The sequence below is a fragment of the Zea mays genome, chromosome 2, assembly GCF_902167145.1.
Source record: "Zea mays cultivar B73 chromosome 2, Zm-B73-REFERENCE-NAM-5.0, whole genome shotgun sequence".
Classification (NCBI taxonomy): Eukaryota; Viridiplantae; Streptophyta; class Magnoliopsida; order Poales; family Poaceae; genus Zea; species Zea mays.
Window position 1 is genome coordinate 144,764,147 of NC_050097.1, and position 24,495 is coordinate 144,788,641.

The 24,495-nt window shown below is 42.6% G+C and overlaps 3 protein-coding genes and 1 non-coding gene across 7 annotated transcripts; 2 read left to right on the forward strand and 2 right to left on the reverse strand.

The window, feature by feature from the left end:
• Positions 1 to 2,373: 2,373 nt before the first annotated feature.
• Positions 2,374 to 5,458, reverse strand: LOC103647040 (uncharacterized). The gene is made up of 2 exons (XR_002750025.1): positions 3,310 to 5,458; positions 2,374 to 3,008 (listed from the first exon to the last, which is right to left on the reverse strand). It is a non-coding gene; the product is annotated as an uncharacterized protein (transcript).
• A 3,018-nt stretch (positions 5,459 to 8,476) lies between these two features.
• LOC103648954 (uncharacterized) lies at positions 8,477 to 15,955 on the forward strand. 4 transcript variants are annotated; one of them, XR_004856339.1, is made up of 16 exons: positions 8,478 to 8,582; positions 8,670 to 11,363; positions 12,490 to 12,633; positions 12,733 to 12,752; positions 12,886 to 12,957; positions 13,043 to 13,350; positions 13,429 to 13,558; positions 13,637 to 13,852; positions 13,930 to 14,060; positions 14,224 to 14,398; positions 14,495 to 14,585; positions 14,792 to 14,895; positions 15,019 to 15,152; positions 15,231 to 15,360; positions 15,466 to 15,669; positions 15,752 to 15,955. XR_004856339.1 is itself a non-coding variant. In XM_035965347.1 (15 exons), exons 2-4 carry the CDS (start codon positions 10,754 to 10,756, stop codon positions 12,937 to 12,939), a joined length of 927 nt encoding a protein of 308 aa, XP_035821240.1. In that variant the 5' UTR covers positions 8,477 to 8,582; positions 8,670 to 10,753; the 3' UTR covers positions 12,940 to 12,957; positions 13,043 to 13,350; positions 13,429 to 13,558; positions 13,637 to 13,852; positions 13,930 to 14,060; positions 14,224 to 14,398; positions 14,495 to 14,585; positions 14,792 to 14,895; positions 15,019 to 15,152; positions 15,231 to 15,360; positions 15,466 to 15,669; positions 15,752 to 15,955. The 4 variants fall into 4 exon arrangements, 2 of the variants coding, with proteins under 2 accessions (XP_035821240.1, XP_035821241.1); XR_004856340.1 differs by having other exon boundaries at positions 8,483 to 8,582; positions 8,670 to 9,389; XM_035965347.1 differs by having other exon boundaries at positions 8,477 to 8,582; positions 12,490 to 12,752.
• Positions 15,956 to 20,074: 4,119 nt separating this feature from the next.
• LOC103647043 (uncharacterized) lies at positions 20,075 to 20,858 on the forward strand. Its single transcript, XM_008671612.4, has one exon. The coding sequence runs from the start codon at positions 20,154 to 20,156 to the stop codon at positions 20,550 to 20,552; it is 399 nt and encodes a 132-aa protein (XP_008669834.1). The 5' UTR covers positions 20,075 to 20,153; the 3' UTR covers positions 20,553 to 20,858.
• Positions 20,859 to 21,393: 535 nt separating this feature from the next.
• On the reverse strand, positions 21,394 to 23,110 carry LOC100216574 (uncharacterized). The gene is made up of 4 exons (NM_001142991.1): positions 23,043 to 23,110; positions 22,827 to 22,928; positions 22,522 to 22,662; positions 21,394 to 22,429 (listed from the first exon to the last, which is right to left on the reverse strand). The coding sequence occupies exons 2-4, from the start codon at positions 22,887 to 22,889 to the stop codon at positions 22,247 to 22,249; spliced, it is 387 nt and encodes a 128-aa protein (NP_001136463.1). The 5' UTR covers positions 22,890 to 22,928; positions 23,043 to 23,110; the 3' UTR covers positions 21,394 to 22,246.
• Positions 23,111 to 24,495: the final 1,385 nt, after the last annotated feature.

A 24,495-nucleotide genomic window follows, 5' to 3' on the forward strand; every position in this document is an offset into this window, starting at 1 on the left:
CCGGCGGCGCCTGGATCTCGCTCCTGGGAGGGACCCCGTCGGGGAGATCCTAGGTGTTGTTTAGGCTCAGCAGGTCGACCTAGACTCCTCTAATCAACGTAGAGTCGAAGAGAAGCAGAGAATTTGGGGATTGGAATACTAAACTAGAACTAAACTAGAGCTACTCCTAATGAATAAGGTAAAAACGAGAAATAGACTTGATTTGATCGATTGTTGGGGGTTCAATCGGTCGTAGCCCTTCATCTATATAAAGGGGAGGTCTAGATCCGCTTCAAACTGTTTCCTGAGTTAATCCCACGGTTTTAGGTAACAAATCCCGCGAGAAACTAGGAACCCTAACTGACTCTGCGCACGCGTGGACCGTCCGCTCCACCACCGCGGACTGTCCGGACCACGGACCGTCCGACCTCATGTCGGACCGTCCACGAGGCCCTTTTTGGTGTCCAACCGTCACCCAAGGCCAAAACTGCACAGATGGGTCTGCACACCTAAAATGCCAATCTAGACAGAAAATAAAAATGGGAAGTGGGGGAGGGGTGGGGGTCTGTGCTGTGTGAGGATAGTCTTGGAGGTGAGTGTGGGTATCCCTCATCCACTGTCCTTTTTCATTCATCTCTCTCTATCTAAAAGACTTTGTTGCCAATTGGCCTGCGAGCTAGTCTCCCTCCCCGGCCGGGCCTGTTTCGCTTTTAGCTGGACGAATGGATGAGAGAGGACTGGAGGAAGCAGGGAAGAGAGGGGCTCTATTGGCCGACGTCTTCTGCAGAGAGAGATAGAGAACAAAAGGGAAATAAATGATAAAAGGAACTCTTGCAGGCACTCAACACTGACATGAGTGATCTCATGATCTTCATACCTTGGTACTCTTGCATCACCCTTCTTTCATCGTCCTCTTCTTGCTCGTCCTTCCTCCCCGGTCTCTTTCCCCTACCTCTTTGTACCTAGAATCTTGAACCTTTTCTCTCTCTATCTCGGGCCCTATAGAGTGAATAGAGGAGAGACTGAGAGAGAGAGGTGCAGGCAACTATGCGCAAGGGAAGGGACAGCACGTGCTGGAACTTATGATAGCATCAATTCCTGAGATTGATAGAGATGAGAGAGATGGTGAAGAAGCAAGCTGTGTTGAGCGATGTGTGTACGTGTATGTGTGCAGTGTGGGTAGTGGCCAAACGGGCCGCCCGACCCGGTCCAGCCCGGACCCGATGAAGCCCGACCCGTCAGGCATGGTTAGAAAACCGGGTCGGGCCGTCTAAGCACGCGGGCTCGATTTACTATCCGAGCCCGGCCCGTTTAGCACGAAAAAAGCGGGCCGAAAAAGGGCTAAGCGGGCCGATAAACGTGTTTTAGTGTAAAAAACGGGCTTAGGGGTAAACGGGTCGTGCCGGGCTAACCTACCGTGCCTAGTTTCTTGTCCGAGCCTGGCCCGCTTATTCGTGCCGGACCGGCCCGGACCCGCGTAGAACTGGACCATGTCGGGCTCAGACCGGGCCCAAACAGCGGGCTTCATACCGGGCTCGCGGACCTCGTGCTTATTGGCCATTTATAAGTGTGGGTGCTTGTGTTGACATCTGTGCACCCGTTTCTTTGTTAAATCACTTGATGAAGATGGATGCCTGCCTTTTTCTTTCCTTATTAAAATATACTCTCTATGTCTCAAAATAAAATTTGTTTTAACTTTTTAATTAATTTATACAATACTTAATGTATTTGTTATATATATATATATATTCATTGTTATTTATTTGAACATATACATAAAACCAAGAGCTAATAAAACGACTAATATTTTGGGACGGATGAAATATTATTTTCTGATGCTGACGCATATTCCACATCTCTCTCATGATATCTCCTCTTCTTCTAGATATAGCTATATATATATATATATACTAGGTGAGTGCCCGTGCGTTGCAACGAAAACATATAATACCACAATAACTTATGTACAAATGTGTGTTATATTGTTATGAGAAAAGATTTCGTAATCCATTTGTGAACCTAGTCATACATAAATTTTGTTATTTTAAATCTAGCTATCAAACAAACAACACATCAAAAGAATCAGTAATAGCTATCAAACTGGACATTCACTTGAGTTCACAGATATTTGAGATAACTATTTTTTAATACCTAAATACACAATTGAGAGTACGTCAATATCTTGCATCAGTCACTTGCTATTTGTTTCATGTCAATATCCTTATAGCAGTTCATTTCCACAATCCAAACCCACCTAGAATTCTTTGGGCTGGGAAATTGTAGCTTGTCACGCAACAAGGGGTTAGCTTCAATCAGCTTCTTCGGATCAACAAGCATTATTGCTCTTGCACACCACACTTAGAAAAGCTGGTTATTTTTCCTAATAACAAGGCAAGAGCAGAAATCACTCGTTGAGCAAGCTAGAAACAGCTAAAATCCATGACAACAATGACAACAGATCATGCATACAAAAAGACAAGGCTTTCCAGTCAAGTATTAGAAAAGTAGAGATTGAGTTGTACATTTGGTAACTTCTCGATGAATATAGCAGCATTAGCGAGCTATATCGCTCTCTTGATATCTTCAAGTGTTGGCTTTTCTATTTCATATGCAATGTTTTCCCTGATTGTAGTTGAGAATAGCACTGGTTCTTGGTTGACAAGACCATTTTTTCCTCTCATCCATCCAAGCTTCATTCTTCTAATGTCGACCCCGTCAATCAAGACTTCTCCAGCATGTGGGTCATAGAACCTTTCCACCAAACTGATCACGGTCGATTTCCCACTGCGCTGTCACCAACCAGGGCCATTGTTGTTCCACTTGGTACTTGCAACGAGAATTCAGGCCTGGTGGGATAGTTGAAGTACATGTCCTTCAGTTGAACATCACCCTTGACATCCTCCAATATGATACCTGTGTTATCATCTATGTCAATATCTGGCTTGCGTTCAATTATCTTGAACATTCTATGTGCTGCTCCTTGGCCTTCTGCGAAAGCTGTCACTGATCGTGTTGCCTGGCCTAAGGACCTACAGAAAAGAAGTATTTATAACCGAAATAAGTAGATATAACCAATGGTCTGAAAGAATAGATACAGAATGTTTTGTCTGAAAGATGCATGATTTAATCCTTATTGGGTATTTGGTATTAGAAGTTAAGCAGATGTTTTCCTTGGAAGCGCAAATAGTACACTTTACATTTGAATAGGTAGAAGATAGATACAGTCACTGTCATGTGACGGAGTTGAGGCTCGTCCACACAGAAACATATATTGCTCGCTTATTGTCATTGTTCGTTTAAGAAAATTTTAAATGATAACAGAAAACTTACATTACTCCGATCATGACAGACATGATAACAGAAATGACCATGCCACCATTGTAACCTCGCTCGACTATCAGCTTAGATCCATACCAAACAGCCAAGCCATAACTTGAAATTAAGGTTGCCATCACAAAACCGAGTCCAAGGGGATTTACAGCACCTTCTTGCAGAGAAGACCAGTACGCCTTTCTTATGAACATGTTATATTTTTTATAGCATGATTCTCGCCATTGAATGAAACAACCTTCAGATAAACATGGACAGATAAACCAGGTAAGCAGGATATATATCAGGAAGTTACTGGTGATGATAGTAAATGAATAGACAAAACAAAAATAAGTGTTTGCTATCTAGTAGGACAAACCGTCCTAATGGCACCAAGAGTTTGCTCCACGACGTTTCCAGCATCACTGTAGTTTGCTTGCATTCGGGTGGAGAGCCATGTCATCAACTTTGAAACAATTGCACTGGCAATGGCAATCGGAGGGACGCTTGAAAGCATGACAAGGGCTAGGAGCCATCCTCTCGTTGTTGCTACGGAGTCAACGTGTTAGATTAAAGTACATTGAGATACACAATGACTATACTCTTGTTAATGTCTTTTAAATGTTAAAGAGGTATACATACCATAAATATACATATGTGCTTGTACTTTGCCATGAAAATTAAAAAGAAAATCACCAAATTCATGCACCAGTTTGTTGTAAGATATAAATATTATAAAAAATCAGATAAAGAAATATTACAGAAAAGATATAGTAATCTATTACATTGTTCTAAAGAATGCAGGGAAGCACAACACAAGACATGTGTTTTTCAATTTGCACACATGTGTCAACAAAAACAGCAAAACAGGATGCTTGCAACATAAAATTTAAGTTGAATTGTGAAATGCAAGCATAATAGATGGGTAAACCATGCTATAATTAATATGAAAATAGGACATAGAAGCAACAATATTTGAAGATAAAGCGGAATACATAGTGGTGAAATTTGCTCAGAGATATTACAACAACTACATGGCTCAATGCTATATTCTTGTAGAATTTGCAATAATACCATCTGTTGTTCGAGTAGTGCAATAAAGTATAACCTGCACAATTATAGCAATTGGATATATTTAATCTGACCACCCAAAATTCCTCATGTCCATAGTAATAAAAATAGTACCGGGTCCTCAGTTTTCCAAATTCAACGATTTGTGTAGGAGAATAAAAACAAGCAAATGCATTTTTGAAGATGTAAGACCGTCATTGTGCTTGTGTGTACCTACCAACCAGACACCTTGAATCTCTCCATAACAAATGAATATAATGGCAAAACATTTGAGGAACAATGCTCCTTTAAGTGCATTGCATGTACTAATTAAATTAATGAATCAACTAATCATGCTCAGGATTGAAGTAGGATACTCACACTGCAGGACCTTGTTCAGATTGTGAGGCGAGCACAAGTAGCACAAGAAATCCACCTGTTTGGTCGGACCATACCATGCGAGTGCATATTCTCAAACTTTGCTACGTTATCAGGTTGCCCTATGGATAAGAACAGACGATGAAATACAAATTTTAAATGTTGACTTATTGCAGAAACCTTATTGTAGAAACCTATTGGAGAATAGGAAGATGTGCATGGCTCATATCTCAGTATATATTCATACACCTCGATAAATGTGGTGGAACCTCCACTCGGTTCTACGGAAATCCCTAGCGACAAGTTCCTGTGACGGTCATTGCGAGCGTCAAGCAGAACCGCTCCTGCGAGCCACGGCCGGATCTGGGCGAGGAGGGCATGAATTCAACCATGGCGTCCACAATGGCAAGGAGATCCGAGGGGGAGCGGGCTCCCCACATGGTGGTTAAAGAGATTAGTTGATCTATCTATACTTGAGAGAGGAGAAAACCATGTCAGCTATTTATGAGCCCCGAAGACCTAGAAAATCAAGTAATAGATTGGTCTTATTTCCCTCTACTTGTCCACCCATAACCTTTCTCTTGGGAACCATGCTGAAAGGGGTCATGGCCAGTTGGCCACGTCCGTGCACCACACACATCTATTGTTCGCTCTATTACATCCAACAATATTCAAACTGGATTTCTATTCTTGTGCAAAAAATGAATTGGTTTTTGTTCCAACTTCCAGCACCAAAATAAAGTGTTAGTTGTTATGGCTTCATAGAAAAAGGCAAGTATAATACTTACACAGACAACATCATTTTTCCTAAAAAATACTCCACATGTAGTTCATCAACAATTGTTTCTCCTTTTGTGAAAGACGGTGTGATAAAGAATGCAGCAGCTGTCACTCTTTTTGACAATGATGCATTGGTAAAACTTATGTTTTGATAATACCCCTACACACTGTGAAGTCAAGTATAATCTTAAAACTTATGTTTTGATAATACCCCTTCAAGCCTATACATAAGTCAAGATTCCAATCACATCAGAGCTCAACACACACAAAACACACCTGGGATAACAAGCGGGCTACACCCAAAGACATATGCACCAGGTTTCTTCTTAGTTTTCCTATATCAGAATTCAGAAAAAGAGGCTATTGGTATAGCGCCCAGGAAGTGAGGATTTAAGATTAGTGGATAACCTTGGTCCTTTGGTCCTTCCTTCACAAGAAAGGACACTTCGCATGATTTGTGTCTCAACAAATCTGCCTCCTTGCTGATGTAGTGGCAATAGAGACTCTTAGTGCAAGACACCTGAATTATTGTAATAAAATATGTACGACTCATGTGTACATTTATAATCACTCTGTGTTCAAATGCCTTTTTATAGCTTATCAAATAACTAACTTCATTTTCCCCTTGTTTGACCCCTATTTGATGATAGATCGCATCTGGTGGCAATAGTGCAACAATAGTTTCGGCGAATATGTTCATTGCTCACAAGGTGCCGAAAATATCGTTCATAAAATCATTATTGTTTATCTTGGATTTATCTGATAGCATTTCCATGTTAGTACCATGTACTCTAAATAAATTAAGATCAATCTCTTTCCAAATTCAGTTTGGTATACCAATTTTTGCTATAGGAGGCATTGGAGGTGTGCATAGACATGGTGAACAATTTGTTGCGTACTTGTTTTGCTACATATTGGCACTGGTAGGAAGTCATTGTATCTTAGCTGCTATATATCTCAATTCATAGCACATTGGCAATCAATTAACAAATTCTAAATCTCAAATAGTCAAACTAATCAAATATAAATATATTAACATTTAACAAATATATTAACGTTTAATAGAGGCAAAATTATACTGGTACAACGTTGAGAAAATAAGGATTTAAGATTACCTTGGATCCTTTGGTCCTTCAGTTCCTTGGCGTCAGCTTGTGGACAGGAGAACTAATGGTCATGGAGTTTAGCGTTGAAAGACTGAAAATCATCAATGCTATTGCTTGCAGGTGGTAGGGAGTAGTAGACCACCTCGTCACCAGGAGCCCTACCAAATTCAGATTGATTAGATTATTCATTCCGTCATCCATTCATCCATATTAGTATATTACCATGCTAACAGATCGAGGGGAACACTATTAGCATAGGCTCTGGGTCGGCTCGTCAACTTAACATAAGGCCACACCAACTTGTGTAAAAACTAATCTTTTTTCCAATTTTTACTTAGATTTTATCTCATGTTTCTTAGAAGACCCGGACCTGTAGGCATTTACAACAAGAGGGATTTTCAGAAATCTAGTGGCCGAGCCCAGAGAACAAAACATTGGGATCAAACAGAATGTTCTCATCACCATTTCAACCTATATTAAAACATTGATAAAGATAAATAGAAGATTAAATGCAAAGGCATACCAGTTAAGCACCTGATTCACAACACTGCAGGCTTCTGCCAGCAGCAAACCCTCGAGCGTGTAAACATCCCCAGAGCAAGTTTTTTTTGGTAAAAATCCCCAGAGCGTGTAAACCCAGGCTTCTGCCAGCAGCACCTGATTAAATGCAAAGGCATACCAATTCAACATTGGGTTAAATTGGAGAAAGTTTTTTTTGGTAAAAATCCCCAGAGCAAGTGAAAAATGTAGGAACTGGGAACACGGTGTTGAGGACCTCCGCAAGGCCGGCGCCAAGCAGAAGCTTTAGGTCCCTCCTCACCTGTGCGCATAGAAACTCCACTCGCAATGATGAAGCCACCATGCTTTCAACCGCAATCCTTCCTTCAGAAACAAAATAATGTCAGATCTCATTATCGGCGATGTGTGACATGCACGAGCAGACCGGACTTTTGTATGGAGGTCGGAGATTGCATCCGCGGGGAAGAGGTCAATCTCGCGGATGCTCTGCAGGGAGCAGTAGCTGTTGCGCCTGCCGACGGAGGACGACACAGAGCTTCTATGGCGTCAGAGTTACTCCGGTCGCTGGCCATCGAAAGCGAGCTGAGGCTGGAGAGCGCCTCGAGGTCGAGCGCGCGCGCCGACAGCACGTGGTGGAACTCGTCCTCGAGCCGAGTCATGGCGACCTCCACGGCGGTGCAGACACCGCCCGCGGACGAGGCGCGGCGCGGGCTGCCGACAGAGGCCGGTGATGCCGGCGCCAGGCGGCAGAGGTCGTACACCGCCCGAAGGAACCGCTCCGCCTCAGCACGCGAGGGTATTGGCGGGCGGGGTTTCTGGAACTCGATGGAAAGTGGATCGGCGCGACGCTCCGAAGCGAGAATGGAGGCTGGGGCAGGCTCGGGATGGCGCCTTTCCGGGGGGAGGCAGATTGCCGCAGGAGCCTAGAACTCGATGGAAAGTGGATCGGCACGGACGCGACGCGCGGGGATGGCGAGCTTGGGGCCCGCGGAGCGAGCGAGGGCGCCCCGAGATTGGTGGGCGGGGTTTCTAGAAGCGAGAATGGAAGGCGCCATGAATGGCGGCTGAGGGCTCGCCGAGATTGCCGCGGAGGAGAGGGGAGCGCTTGCCTAGGGAGATTGCCGTGGTAGGAGAGGGAAGGAGTGCGACGAAACCGCGGTCGCGGCAGAACGTGCACCAGTGGACGCCTACACTACACACTTAAGTAGTAGTAGTAGTATATATATATATATATATATATATATATATATATATATATATATATATATATATATATATATATATATATATATATATATATATATATATATATCTTAGTGTTCTTCCTTTTCCATGCATATATACAGATGGTGGCATGGCATGCTAGCTGCACCCTAGCTACATCTCCACCCCCTGCTACCTTCACTCTTCATGGATCCAATTTCACTTCTCACTCAACATACTCCTCAAATCATTGCTTTGGTATTCTTTTCCATTCTTTTGTTTCCCTCGTTTCTGTTCCTCTGAGGGGTCTTTGATTCGTGTACGTCCTTCCTCTTGGGATTGCAGGCAAAGCCAGAAGCTTGTGATCTCGCACTCATCAAGCTGTTACTAGTCGAGGAGAATTTCGTGCACGAGAGCCGAGAGCCAAGAATTTTGGGGGCGTGGGCGTCGTCGACCTATAGACGATGGCGGCGTACTACAACGGCGGCGCCAGCACGGACATCCAGGCCAGCACCGATGGCCTGCAGACGCTGTATCTCATGAACCCGAGCTACGCCGGGTACGCTGACGACGGTGGAGGCGCATCCACGCCGGGGGCGACCAGCATGATGCTCCTCAACTCGGCCGTGACCACCATGACGCCGGCGTCCTTCGCACACCACCACCAGCAGCAGTCGCCGCCGTCGTCGGCCGCGCAGCGCGCAACACTTCGTCGGCATCCCACTCCAGGTCCAGGCGCCGCCGCCGTCGGGCTATTGGCGTGTCGGCCACGTCGCAGGGGCAGGTGCTGCTGAGCTCCAAGTACCTCAAGGCCGCGCAGGAGCTGCTCGACGAGGTGGTGAGCGTCAGCAAGGTCGTGGTGGACGACGCCAGCAAGACGGCCGTCGCCGCGGCCAAGAGCCTGGCGGCGGCGAAGAAGGAGGAGGACTGCGAGGGCATTTCCACCGAGGACGGTGCCGGCACAAAGAGCGGCAGTGGCAGCGGCGCGGCGGAGTTGTCCACGGCGGAGCGGCAGGAGCTGCAGACGAAGAAGAGCAATGCAAGCTTATCAATATGCTTGACGAGGTCCGTCCGTAATCACTGTTCTCGTTCACTAGTTTATTTTTCAACTAAAATATGATCAATAATAAAGGACGGAGGAGAAAGTATTACTTATACTAGGATTAATTTCAAAAATATATATTTTTTATCTAAAAAGAAACTTTTTAGAGTTGCTGTTGATGAGGCCTTGAGAGCTTTTAAATTTTCATGAAAGTTTTTGGTTATTTCCTCAGAATTTGGTAGCGAGAGATATTTTGTGATGTTTTTTTTTGGCTGTTTGCTTGCCTCTACACAGTCTAAGGCAGCATTAATGTTATTAGAAGGCTACAGCTAGGAACCATTTGCCTTTCTGTTATCCTTGTTATGCTGTTTCTTTTTCTGAAAGATGAGTGGTGACACAAGTTGTTGGAACAGTGCACAGCTTTAAAGTTTAATCTGATGGATACATATCACTGTATCAGACTTTTTCCCACTTTAAATCCTTCTCTTAATCAACCATGCAAGCTACATCGACTTAATGTGTAGTGCCGATACCAATTATTGTTCCCCTACTTAATTCTGTGATTCTTAATTATTAGTATACCTTATTGTTTGGTTCACATATTTGTAACATGCATGAACGGTAACTAATAACATTAAACCATGTTTGTTTAAGTTCAATCGTAATCAGATAGCACACTAAAAACCGATATATTGTTCTATTCAAACTTATTACCGCCGGTAATCAAGTATGAATATTACTGTTATTATTTATGTTATATTTCGTGAACCAAACTATATCTTAGTTTCTACTTCTTTTCTTTTGAAATGTCTTAATTTCATTTTTAATCTAGGCGTCTGGGGTAACAACTAAGAGGTTCGGTTCTGATGGTAAAATGAAGGAAATATATTTATAACAATATAAACCAAGATAAAAGTGCAATAGAGAAGTTATATATTTGAGCATATCTAAGGAGTGTTTAAATGCACTAGAGCTAATAGTTAGTGGTTAAAATTAGCTAGAAATATCCAAACGACTAGATTAAAAATGATTTAATAGTCAGCTAGTTATTTGTGAACTAGCTAATTCTACTAACAATTTTTTAGCCAACTAACTATTAGCTCTAGTACATTTAAACACCCCTAACTAACATAATAAGTGGAAATGAAAACCATATCCTCTAGTATCATCTACAGTGAATTATATGGCAAGTGGAGGTCTTTCAGCTTGATTGCGCAAACAAACTAAATCCAGCAACTTGCATTCTTTTGGTTACTTTGTCCATGACAGTACAAACAAGCTTTCAACTCGTTGCTTCGTCAAATGTGTGTCCATTTTTTGTCTGCGAGTGCAAGCCGGCTCCATGCATGAGTGTATAGTGTACTGCGAGTCTGCGAGCTGAACGCGAATGGTACCATATAACGAATTTTATTATTTTCCTATCTCTACTACTACTTATGTTAGTAGTGTAGGCGTTCACAGGCCCGTGTTCTGCCTCCTGCGCGTCCGCATCTCCCGTCTCAGCAATCCGCGCCTCCGCCGCCGCAATCCACGCCAGCGATTCCTTGCCTCCGCGCAATGCCCGTCCATACATGGCTCCGCCGCATTCCACGCCGCGCGAGCCCTCGCCTCCGTGGCAACGCACCGGCTCCCATCGCACGCTCTTCCCACCGCGTGTCCGCGTCTACCGCACGCTCTCCCTCACCGCGCGGACAGCGATGGAAGGTCGCCCCAATCCCTGCACCCGCTCGCGCAGCTTGACCTCGCCGCCTCCCCCACCACGCGGGCGCCGATGCGGGCGCCGATGGAAGGTCGCCCCAATCCCCGCACCCGCTCGTGCAGCTTCACCGACACGCATCGGAGGGTAATCAGCTTCTCGTCGACGGGACCGGGGGGCGAGGAGGCGGCGCGGCGCGAGACGCCGGAGGAGACGCGGAAGCGGCTGGAGGAATTGGACGCGCTGCTGGAGGGGCTGGTCGAGCCCAAGATGCGGCCGCCAACACCACCTCCTCCTCCGGGTAATTCCTAATTACAGCCTCTGCCCACCCATTTCAGCTTATGTTCATTGCGTCCACTTCTCCTGATCGTTCGATTCTGGTTGAAATGGAAAAACTTCCTGACGTATCTTCCTTAATGCCAACAACTGATGCTAAGTACAAGTCTGTCGCTTGAAGTAGTGCTTTTGTTTGCATGAATCTGTGTTTTCTGAAATGATAACAGCATTAAACTGTGTAGTTTTGACCTACCTACGGGCTACGGCAATACGACATAGAATAGAAGACATGGAGCAGTCCTCTGTGTTCTGTAGTGGTTTTAGGTACTCAATAAATTGCGAGAATGCCTCAGCATGCAGTGTGCTGCACAAGTGTATTAAACTCCTGCCACTTTATAGTAGGTAAAGTAAAAAGTAGTAGAACAGTACGCACTACGTGCTGCTGAATTTCCCGTACTGCCTTATGTACCCATAACTCATGTGCAGTGTGCCAGTGTCAATTAAAGGATCATATGGTGTATTTTGGTTTGTGCAGTCAACCAATGCTTCATAAGGTGACATATCATGAGTTCATTCAATAAATTTTAGTGGAATCAACTCACTTCTTATGTATCTCTACTACTACTTATGTTAGTAGTGTAGGCGTTCATAGGCCCGTGTTCTGCCTCCTGCGCGTCCGCGTCTCCCGTCTCAGCAATCCGTGCCTCCGCCGCCGCAATCCACGCCCGCGATTCCTTGCCTCCGCGCAACGCCCGTCCATACATGGCTCCGAATAATATCCTTGGCAACTCAGATGGCACGACTAGAACAAATTTGCAGCATTCTACCTTGCCAACAATATCCAGATATTTCAATACTTGACAGTGAATAAAGAATAGAGAGCAGTAAACAAGATCAGCAAGTCATAGAGTTTATTGCAACAACGAGTCCGTTTTAACTCTATTTTACAAAAAAAGGACTGCTACAACAGCTGATGACACACTTGTCTGTTTAGAGACTTTACTCATTCTGGACAATGCATGTAATGAGTATTCAGTACATTGCATGCAATGAATATTGAGTAATGGATCATGTGCTTTGTACCATCGAACCATTGCTTGTATTAACGTGTTAATGTTGTAATTTCTCATGCTTTTATGTTCTGTATGCAGCCAATATGCCGTTAACAAAACACCTTAGAGTCGCTATTATCGATAGCAATCCAGCGCTGGAGTCAAGAAGTTACCTGGGCAAAAACAGTATACCCGATTCTAGGGTCAGCACCGTTACCCCTGCAACCATTTCCTTCTTCGAGGGTATGATTCTGAATCAACTATGTGCATCGTCATACTTAATTTCAGTTGTATTTCAACTGTCAATGGTATTTGGATTTATGTTTGAGCTTGTATGTTCAGGTGTCATATCGTCTTCAAGGGTATGTTGTTTATGGTATTTCAGCTGTATTTAATTCGATGGGGCAGGCATAAGTATCTTCCATTCTTTTTTATGGTATCTTTTGTCACTCATGTATCAGCTTCTAGACTAAACGAGTCAACAATCTCAAACAGGATGACTCCAAATATGGCTGCTTGCATTGCTGTAGAGAGCATATCAATTCTTGAGAAGCTCCATTCTAAAGGGTGAGCTAAAATTAGCTATCTTGAACCTAACGTTCTTAGATGTATGTATTACTATTGATTTACACTATGATCATCTGTTTGCCAGGTTTGTGCATGGTGATGTGAAACCAGAGAATTTTCTGCTTGGTCAGCCTGGATCGCCTGAATATAAGAAGCTTTACCTTACAGATCTTGGTTTAGGTATGCATTTGTCAATTTTTTTATCCAAGTGTTTACTATTCCATGCCACCTTTGTTTCTTTGAAACTTCATAGATTTTCTTAGTGTTATTTTCCCAATTATCTCCCCCTTCTTTGTTGTTGTTGATATGTGGCACCCAAAATTGTACAACATCCAAGTGGAGAGAGAATAATGGTCATCATGTTGATTATGATCAACGGCCTGATATCTTTAGGTTGGTTATATTCTCATTAGCTGTAGCTTCCATTAATAAATGGTCTTCCTTAACCTATCTTCTTGTTTCTTTTTGCAGGGGAACAATTAGATATGCGAGTGTCCATGCTCATTTGGGGCGCACTGGTAGTAGGAGGGATGATTTAGAGTCACTGGCATACACCCTTATTTTCCTGATAAGAGGAAGATTACCTTGGCAAGGCTACCAGGTAGGTTTCAATACACATGTTGACTCAACATTATGGTATTCTTCTGGAACGCCTGTCAGCCTGCAACAATGTTTGTAGGGAGATACCAAGAGTTTCCTTGTTTGCAAGAAGAAAATGTCTACTTCTCTGGAGATGCTTTGTTGTTATTGTCCAGCTCCATTCAAACAGTTTCTTGAGATTGTCACAAATATGAAATTTGACAAAGAGCCAAATTATGCCAAGCTTATCTCTCTTTTTGATGGTTTGATTGAAGCACCTGCTTCGAGACAAATCAGAAATGATGGGGCTCTCAAGGTCTGTACTAGCTATTCCCTCTCTTCATATATAGTTATATTTCTTTGTTCTTATATTTATTTGTTTCTGTACTATAGGTTGGACAGAAACGTGGAAGACTGGTTGCAGATCTAGAAGAAGATGAACAACCTAAAAGGAAGGTTAGATTAGGGAGCCCAGCGGCTCAATGGATTTCAGTTTATAATGCGAGGTGGCCCATGAAGTAGAGGTAATTACAATCATTTAATTATATCAGATGCTACAATGCATGATAGTTATGTTATACGCGCTGCATTTCTCTAGCAATACAAAGCTTTGTAAACATGATCATTGAGATGTGATGAACTATTATTGCTAAGCTTTGTTATCAACATCCGTTGCTTGTTTCTTAGGTACCATTACAATGTGGCTGACTCGAGGCTAAGCCAACATATAGAAAAGGGCAACGATGATGGGCTTTACATTAGCAGCGTGGCTTCCTCGGCAAACCTTTGGGCACTCATCATGGACGCAGGAACCGGTTTCTGTTCTCAGGTTTATGAGCTCTCACCAGTTTTCCTCCACAAGGTACAGTATTATACTATCCGAGTGAAGCCTGACGACCATACCTAATAATTAATTGATTTAGCCAGGAAGCGTAACTCTATTTCTGATTATACACAGGACTGAATAATGGAGCAGTGGGAGAAAAGCTACTACATAACAGCAATTGCTGGATCATCCAACGGGAGCTCATTGGTTGTCATGTCCAAAGGTCTTGATTTGACCTTTTCTTGTCATTGCTCAGGCTTGCATATTGATCTTCCATTTCCTCACTACTTTCCCGTTAGCAGTGCAAAATCCTATTGTTTCTCTTGTATGTCATAAAGCAATCTCTATTTTAAGCCCTGTTGCGTCGCGCATTAACTATCAGGGCCTGCGATGGTAGTAATTTGGGGTAATATATTTCCACTGTTGCAGGAACTCCTTACACCCAGAAATCATACAAGGTTAGTCTATGTTAGGCAAAGGGTAATATATTTCCACTGCTCCGGACCTCCGCCTTCCCCAGCTCACACGTCAAGGTATGTCCCTTGCAGCTGCAAACCATGTGTCTTAAGAAACATCTATCTTGCCAATGCTTCAGATCTCGCTGCCATTTGCATCTCCTGTCACCGTTCCAAGCTGACCTTGCAAAAACTTCGTAGGAGAAATGGGCCAAGAACCTCTACATCGCTTCGATCTGCTACGGGCGGACCGTGTGCTGATGGCGCGCACGTGGGAAGTGGAGAGAGAATAATGGTCATCATGTTGATTATGATCAACGGCCTGATATCTTTAGGTTGGTTATATTCTCATTAGCTGCAGTTTCCATTAATAAATGGTCTTCCTTAACCTATCCTCTTGTTTCTTTTTGCAGGGGAATAATTAGATATGCGAGTGTCCATGCTCATTTGGGGCGCACTGGTAGTAGGAGGGATGATTTAGAGTCACTGGCATACACCCTTATTTTCCTGATAAGAGGAAGATTACCTTAGCAAGGCTACCAGGTAGGTTTCAATACACATGTTGACTCAACATTATGGTATTCTTCTGGAACGCCTGTCAGCCACAGCAAGCTGTGGCCGTACATGAAGTTGTTGTTCTGTTGCTAGCTGGTGCTACCCATCTTCAACGGTGCGGCATACATCTACGAGGCGCACGTCCGGCGCTACTTCAAGATCGGCAGCTACGTGAGCCCCAGCTACAGCGAGCACCACCACCGGGTGCTGCAGATGACGAGCCTCAACGCGCGCAGGTCCGTTGAGCGCTTCATCGACACGCATGGGCCCGACGCGCTCGACAGGATCATCCGAGCTGTGAGTTCTTTCTTCTTCGTCGTCCTAGCTACGCGCCTTTTTTTTTGTTTCCCTGACGGAGAAGCATTTGAAACTGGTGTAGGCTGAGCAGGAAGCCAAGAGGACCTAGCAGCTTAGCATGCGCTGTACAGTTATCGCTCGTGTGAATTACTTTATGTAGTGCAGACATGGTACGTGTGCGTGTTTGTTTGATACTCCAATGACTTAACTCAAAGGTGTGGTCTTTGTATCCATTGGTATTGAGCCATTTGTCAAAGAGCGGTATATGAAACAAATGCTTGGTGTTTGTAGCTTTGTTATTGAAATAAGTCTTCCCATCCATGTAGAGCAAAAGAGATTTATAGAGAAGGCAGAGGAAGAAAAACATTTAAGAAATAGAAGTAGGAGAAGATAATAAAAGCAGCTGAAAAGCAAGCTATTGTTGAAAAAGGAGCACCTGATGTGCAGACAAGAAAATATTTTAATATATATAGCGCAGGAATATATATACTATATACATATTTTTTTCTCATTGTCTTTGACTGAAAACAACATGCATATGCAATTTTTTTAAAAGTAAAACAATATTTTAAATGCACATATATTTGTTGTCTTCTAAAATAAGGGACCAACAATTTCATTTGCATATGATGATATTATTATTATTAAGCATGTGGCTTTGAATATTAATGTTTCAATTGGATCTTACTGCTACCGCGCTCGAAGACTAGATCCAGGGCTTCGAGGACGAGCCTCCTCTTTGGAGGAGGTTGGCCTCACCGGGCCGCTGGAGTCCGCTGGCGCCGTGCTCGACAGCCAGATCTAGGGGCTTGGAGGATGAGCTAGATGAAGGCTTCTGTAGCTACTCGCCAGAGGACACTGTCACATCCACGTGGGACAATGACGTCTACGATGCTGGCATATTCCTGTTCGCGTTTGGCGACAATACATGCGGGCCACCAGATCTCACGCACTGTACCACGAGACCATTTCGGTCGTCTGATGACTAACTGGTATCTATATCACCATCAGATGTTCAACCATATAATTGATGTGTACTAATATTTAATCAAATAATTTATGTGCCGTCGCAACAAAGCTAAATGATTTTTGTTGTTCCGTATCTATGTTTTATATTAATTTTTAACTTCCATGACAATGTATGGGCACATCACCAATATGTTCGTTCGGATTTGAAAGTTGATGTTTGTGCTACTTATTTGGTCTAGGAACTAGATTTTTCTACATTCGTTCGGATTTAGATTGAACAATGTTCCTTTGTATATTAACAAAGAAAAACCGTAGCAATGCTCCTTCGGATATGAACAAAGAAAAACCGTAGCAACGCACGGGCATCATACTAGTTAAAAATATAAACATGAGTTCACTATATCAGCTCGTGTTTTCCCCATGCATGTCTTGTATATATACTCCATGGAGGTGCACAGCGCCGGCCCTATGATTTTGAGGGCCCCAGGCGAATTCATCGCGATGGGCCCTCTAGACTATATAAAAAAATCTATGATACATATAAATATATATATACGCTAATTTTACTTGCACACAGAAACAAATACATTGATATATTCAATTTAACATATAAAATAATTATTGAGGAATAAAGTCGTTCAAAATAAAAATATATTGACATATTGGAGCTAATATGGTTATCTTAATGAAGAATAAAACTCCATGACATCCAATGTTCCTCATAAAAAGATACTTCTTCGGGCATTTCTTGATGCAAAATCATTAAGGATTGTATTGAAATCAATAGTGTCCAAGATATCCTTCTCTATAGAGCACATAGCCAAGCCATTCAACCTTTCTTGCGACATAGTTGATCTTAGATAGTTCTTCAACAACTTCAATTTTGAGAAACTTCTTTCAGCCGAAGCTACAGTCACAGGTACAGTTAAGAGAATTCTATAGGCAACTGTAACATTTGGATAGCAATCTGCATCCATAACAAACTTCAGAATCTCAGGCGCTGATGTAGAAGAATCTGGCAAACTCACTTGCAACACCTTTAATTCTGAATAAAAATCATTGATCTCAACATCGGATGAGTTCTCATGAGTAAATTTTTCTGCAAAGATCTTGCAATGTGACCAAAGATCTACTTCATCCAAGGATTTTAAATTTTCAGAGTTGAACAAGAACCCAAAAACATTATCAAATGCTTTCATCTGCTCAAATCTACTAGTCAATGAAGCAATTGCAGCATCAATCATAACAAGGAAGTACTCTCTTCTAAACAAGTCTATAGCAGACTGTTGCATTTCCTCATCTTCATCATCTTGTTCATCAAAATGTTTCTTTCTCTTTCCTTTCCTTTTTGTAGGAAATATTGGCTCGACATCCAGTTCAGATGAAATGATTTTTGCTGTATCTATACTAGAAGTGAAACCTTCATCTCTATATTTCTTAAAATATGTTATGACACCTTCAATGTGTTTGAGAGTAGCATCTATACTCACAATTTTAGATTGCAACTTCTTGCTCACCTTATTTATAGAGAATAAAATATCGTGCCAAATAACCAATCCAACTAAAAATTCAAAATTCTCAAGTGCACTCACCAAAGATTGACAATCACTAACTGTCGAGGGGTCATTGTCAAGTGCACTCATCTCCTCTAATGCTTTTAGAGCGGACCTTATTTGAGGAGTTTGGTATCTGATAGCCTGAACACTTTTTATTCTGCTTTCCCACCGTGTATTAGACCACGACTTAACTGTCAATCCTGGGACATTGTCAACAAAAAGTTTCCACCTTTTGGTAGATTTTGCAAACAATGTGTATATATGTTGGATAATACCAAAAAAAGTAATAGCTTGCCTACAAGATTCAAAATATGGCAAATAGTAAGATTGTATCTTTTCCCAAATAATGGTATATCGTATCATGAAAAAGATACAATAAGATATCTTTTCCCAAATATGGCAAGTAATAAGCTATTATTAATTTATTTTTCATGATACGATATACCATTATTTGGGAAAAGATACAATCTTACTATTTGCCATATTTTGAATCTTGTAGGCAAGCTATTACTTTTTTTGGTATTATCCAACGTATATACACATTGTTTGCAAAATCTACCAAAAGGTGGAAACTTTTTGTTGACAATGTCCCAGGATTGACAGTTAAGTCGTGGTCTAATACACGGTGGGAAAGCAGAATAAAAAGTGTTCAGGCTATCAGATACCAAACTCCTCAAATAAGGTCCGCTCTAAAAGCATTAGAGAAGATGAGTGCACTTGACAATGACCCCTCGACAGTTAGTGATTGTCAATCTTTGGTGAGTGCACTTGAGAATTTTGAATTTTTAGTTGGATTGGTTATTTGGCACGATATTTTATTCTCTATAAATAAGGTGAGCAAGAAGTTGCAATCTAAAATTGTGAGTATAGATGCTACTCTCAAACACATTGAAGGTGTCATAACATATTTTAAGAAATATAGAGATGAAGGTTTCACTTCTAGTATAGATACAGCAAAAATCATTTCATCTGAACTGGATGTCGAGCCAATATTTCCTACAAAAAGGAAAGGAAAGAGAAAGAAACATTTTGATGAACAAGATGATGAAGATGAGGAAATGCAACAGTCTGCTATAGACTTGTTTAGAAGAGAGTACTTCCTTGTTATGATTGATGCTGCAATTGCTTCATTGACTAGTAGATTTGAGCAGATGAAAGCATTTGATAATGTTTTTGGGTTCTTGTTCAACTCTGAAAATTTAAAATCCTTGGATGAAGTAGATCTTTGGTCACATTGCAAGATCTTTGCAGAAAAATTTACTCATGAGAACTCATCCGATGTTGAGATCAATGATTTTTATTCAGAATTAAAGGTGTTGCAAGTGAGTTTGCCAGATTCTTCTACATCAGCGCCTGAGATTCTGAAGTTTGTTATGGATGCAGATTGCTATCCAAATGTTACAGTTGCCTATAGAATTCTCTTAACTGTACCTGTGACTGTAGCTTCGGCTGAAAGAAGTTTCTCAAAATTGAAGTTGTTGAAGAACTATCTAAGATCAACTATGTCGCAAGAAAGGTTGAATGGCTTGGCTATGTGCTCTATAGAGAAGGATATCTTGGACACTATTGATTTCAATACAATCCTTAATGATTTTGCATCAAGAAATGCCCGAAGAAGTATCTTTTTATGAGGAACATTGGATGTCATGGAGTTTTATTCTTCATTAAGATAACCATATTAGCTCTAATATGTCAATATATTTTTATTTTGAACGACTTTATTCCTCAATAATTATTTTATATGTTAAATTGAATATATCAATGTATTTGTTTCTGTGTGCAAGTAAAATTAGCGTATATATATATATTTATATGTATCATAGATTTTTTATATAGTCTAGAGGGCCCATCGCGATGAATTCGCCTGGGCCCTCAAAATCATAGGGCCGGCGCTGCCGGTTGGATTCGATTCCTCCCAGACTTGTCGTCCCCAAGCAGCAGCCTTTCCCTCCCTTTCCCATGGCCACCAAGCCCGGCAGGGCGGCCGCCGCGGTGCTGCTCCTCACCCTGCTCGCCGCTCTACATGTGGCCGCCCACAACAACAACAACGAGAACCGCAACCCGAGCGGTGGCGGCGGTGACCCGGGCGCCTTCTTCGCCGGGATGCCGCGGTTCAGCGGCGGCGGGGTGCCAGGCAGCGGCAGGTTCTTCGGCGGGTGGGGCGAGGGCGGTCTCGGGTACCGGCGCGGCGTTGTGGTGCCGCCCTCCACGGTGTGCCCGCAGGACGGGCCCTGCCGCGGGAAGCGCCTCACCTGCCCGCCGCGCTGCTTCCGGACCTTCAGCTACGGCGGCAAGAACGGGGGCGGCGGCGGAGGCTGTAGCTTCGACTGCACCGAGCGCTGCGCCGCCACCTGCTGAGTGAATCTGGGATGTATTAGAGGAGGGCGTGGCCGTAGCTATAGCTAAAGCTCGTGTACTCCTTCGTCTACTTGGCATGCGGTGCACTGCTTCTTACTGCTCGTCCACTCATACGAATTATCGCTACTACTATTAGTATCGAGGTGGTTTGGTTTCGTTTAGCTGTTGGCTTGTTGCGAGCTGTGATCGGTCGTGATCACGTACGTGATGACTGCTGAGATCATTTATGCATGTGTGTCTGTAAATTTGGTGTCTGCCGGTGCCAGTGCCAGACTCTGATCAATAATAATAATAATAATAACAGAGCAGAGGAGATGAATATTGAGAAAATTAAATATGTACCATTAAAAGATTATAACTTTAAATAGGTAGGTGCCCGTGCGATGCCACGGAACATAAATTGTGAACCTCCAATGGACTTCATTTGAGACAAGTGATGTCCAAGAAAATGGGGATAAACTGACACAGCTATCACTTGCATTACTTGCCCTATGCGCGAAAGAATCTGACACAACTATCACCCATGAAGATTTCCGGTTAACTTGTGGAATCGGACTTCATCTGAGACAAGACAACAATACCAGTGTTGAGCTTGCCACTCGGCTATGGCACACACGAGAACACGGGATGATCAAGTAAGAACTGAACAGAATGCACTAATACAAAAGGCTGGCTTGCGTTCGCTTCCTTGCTCCATAGGAAGCATAGCTGATATACAAATCGAGATTTATGTTCCGTGGCATCGCACGGGCACCTATCTAGTATAGGATGGTGATAAGTAACTAGTTGATACCCAAACATTTTACAAAAATTGCCTACTAGTATTATTAGTATCTGTTTTGCTTAAAGTAAACATATCACATTGCAACTCATTGGCAGCACCATGTGCTGCTGGATGACATTGTGGCTTCAGCTAGAATCCAGTGATCTACTTCTGGATGTTGGCAGGCAGCAGCAGTGAGTAATAACAAATAATCTGATCAGAGCAATGACTCAAGAGTCTTCTCAAACAATTTTTCACTAGCTATGCTCACTGGTTCTAATGTGAAGAGACTTATAACAAAGGTGGCATTCCATCTTTTTGTGTGTGTGAAATAAACCAACCCAAGAACTTCCATTCTGGATAACAGTACCCAAAAAAAACCACTAATATACGACCAAACAGCGCTAACTAACAAACAATCTAAAGATCATACGAACAAAACACTGCCTGATGATCACTCTTGCGTTGTTTTCCTTCTTCCATTTCTGCGACCTGGTCTCAAGAAGGACGTCACTTTTGCACAGATTAAGGTGTCTCGGGAAAGCAGGTGGTGCACTGCATGGCGTATTGGTGATGCTAGTCATGGCAGGAGTTAGCTGAGCTCCTCCTGCTCTTAGCACTTGGAAGATGCTTGAGGGTTTCCTCTTAGTCTTAATCTCATTGGATGAGACCTGTTGCTGGGATGACAGGTTGGTGCACCAAACCAAGATGCATGTTCATGTTGTTAGTGTTGTCCGCCGCTCCACTGCCGTCACAATTTGGCTCCAATAAGCGCACAAGCGATAGGAATATCTCCATTCTGGTTACGTCCCGGTTCGCCTGCATGAAACAGCCTCAATCGGTAGTGAAATCGGCAAGCAACGTAAATCCACAGAAAATAGTATTCATCAGCATCATCTCGTTACTTTGGTTTCTCATTCTGGTTACTGTTTTATTGCTTCAGATTTTGAACTGAAAGGATACTAATTTTCAAATTTAGCTGTATTACCTCAACAGTGAATCGTGCCCAGATTTTACTTTTGCGTGTTTCCATCACACCCCTCAAGATAGTCAGTCCAAGTCCTTTGATGAAATCAGCTATCTCCAAGAAGATTCCTCTATCCTCGCAGAGCATCTGCAGAGGCAACCAAGTCACCGTAATTGCTTGCGTTCTAGGTGAAATATAGTACCGTTACCGTAAACAATTAGTAGTAGAATAGTCATTACCTCCACAAGCATTTGACGAGGTCGGTCAAGATCCTCGACAATGATCGGACATGTCATAGACTGAGAGCCGACATCAAAAGCCCAGGTAGCCCCACCTTCGAAGTAGTCTTTCCAAAGGGGGCCATTTTCGCTACCAAGTATCTGCTTGAAAAAGACTCTTTGTGTCAAGGACATTTTCCAACTACGGAGGATTAAGTAAAATATTTTGAGATCCCCTCTCATCAGGTAAGCCATATCATCAATATCTTTTCTTAGTCATATCACAACCCAAAAGGCCAAAACTTGACCGTAAAGAATCTGCATACCTTAGACTCAGTAGAGTCCTTGAGCTTGTCTGCATTTTTCGTCACACTTTGTAAGAAAAGCATGTGCTTAACTGTCTTCTCCAACAAACCATCAATGCTACACTATTGACATTGATGTGCAATTGTTAGTACACTATCGTGTAGATTGTTCGTGGATCAGATATACGATTCAAACTTTGAAAATTATCATTAGAGAGAATTCATTCAAGTGCATACCTTTGCCCCATTCGGTACAAGCTCACGAAGCTCTTTAATACGGTCCTGTATCAGCTGCCGGTCCTTAGGTCGTGGCTTAGGGCTTTCTCCTGGTCGAGATCTCTTGCGATTTGCCTTGCTTGGCACATCAAGACCTTTGCTATTAGAAGCTGAAGCACTCTCACATTTCATGTTCTGACCACTCTCAATCCAAAGCCGTATCTGAGATTTGTGCATTCCATTATTCTGGGAAAGACAACCATCCTCAGATTTATCAACGAGACATGGCTGTTTAGCAAACTGTGCCAATTCGTGCTTAATTAGCAGGGAAGGAACGCTGGGAGACTCACATCTCTTCAAATCTATTGAACAAAGATGAGATGTGCTAGGAACATCCATCAGTGCAGTCTTGCAAGAAGCACTATTATCAGGACACTGTTTACCACTTGGATTGACATTTGATATGACAGCATCCAATAGTTGATCAGTATCAGTCAGCGATAAGATACCTGAATAGTGAAGCTCGTTGTCTAGCGAACTGAAAAGTGGTGAACTATTGAAACATATTGACGATTCAGGGACATCTCTATCTGAGTTCTGAGACTCTGTACCACTCCAGGTGACCAAATCAGCACCAACGTTGTGGGAGGACTGATGAAATTCAGAACCAAACATATCAAACAAGTCATTATCTGCACCAGGTTCGACTAGGAACGAGGAGGCTCTCTCAATGGGCATTCCTGGCTCGCATTCATCTCTGTTCTTCATTCTCTGAGTGCTGACATTAGCACTTGGATCACTAAATCTGTCAATCTTTTGGACTTGTCGGACATTGTTTGACATACTCAATCGATTCTCTTGGACCATGTTGAAACTGTTAGAAACCTGACCACCAGAATCAGAAGTTGTAACTGAAGGAATTTGAAATGATCCACTTTCAGGGTTCTCCACTTTCTTAGAAAATTCAGAAGATTGGGTAACCCTGAATGGGACTAGAGACTGTTTCTGCTGCAATGTTCCTGGCATGTGGTCCAAAATTTGACTCGACGCAGGGATTGATAAGTTGGCTCTGCTTTCTTTCGCACCAATAGGAAGAAAATCAAAATTCCTAGAACCATTTATATCATTGGATACTACATATCTTCCACGATGCATATTCATGTTTGTATTTTCGCAGACAGAAGAGTCCTGGCGCCCAAGGGATACTACATATCTTCCACGATGCATATTCATGTTTGTATTTTCGCAGATAGAAGAGTCCTGGCGCCCAAGGGATTTTAATATGATCTCCCTTGCCAAATCTGCTGATGAATGCACATTATTACTGAACTGTAACTGCCCAATGCTGTTCATCAAAAGTGACTGCTTTTTAACTGATGCGAAGCTTGGGGAGGTCAAACATGAGTTCATAACACCACTCTGTAAATTACTTCCAAATTGACTCTCACAGATGGATGCTTGTTGTATAAACCTA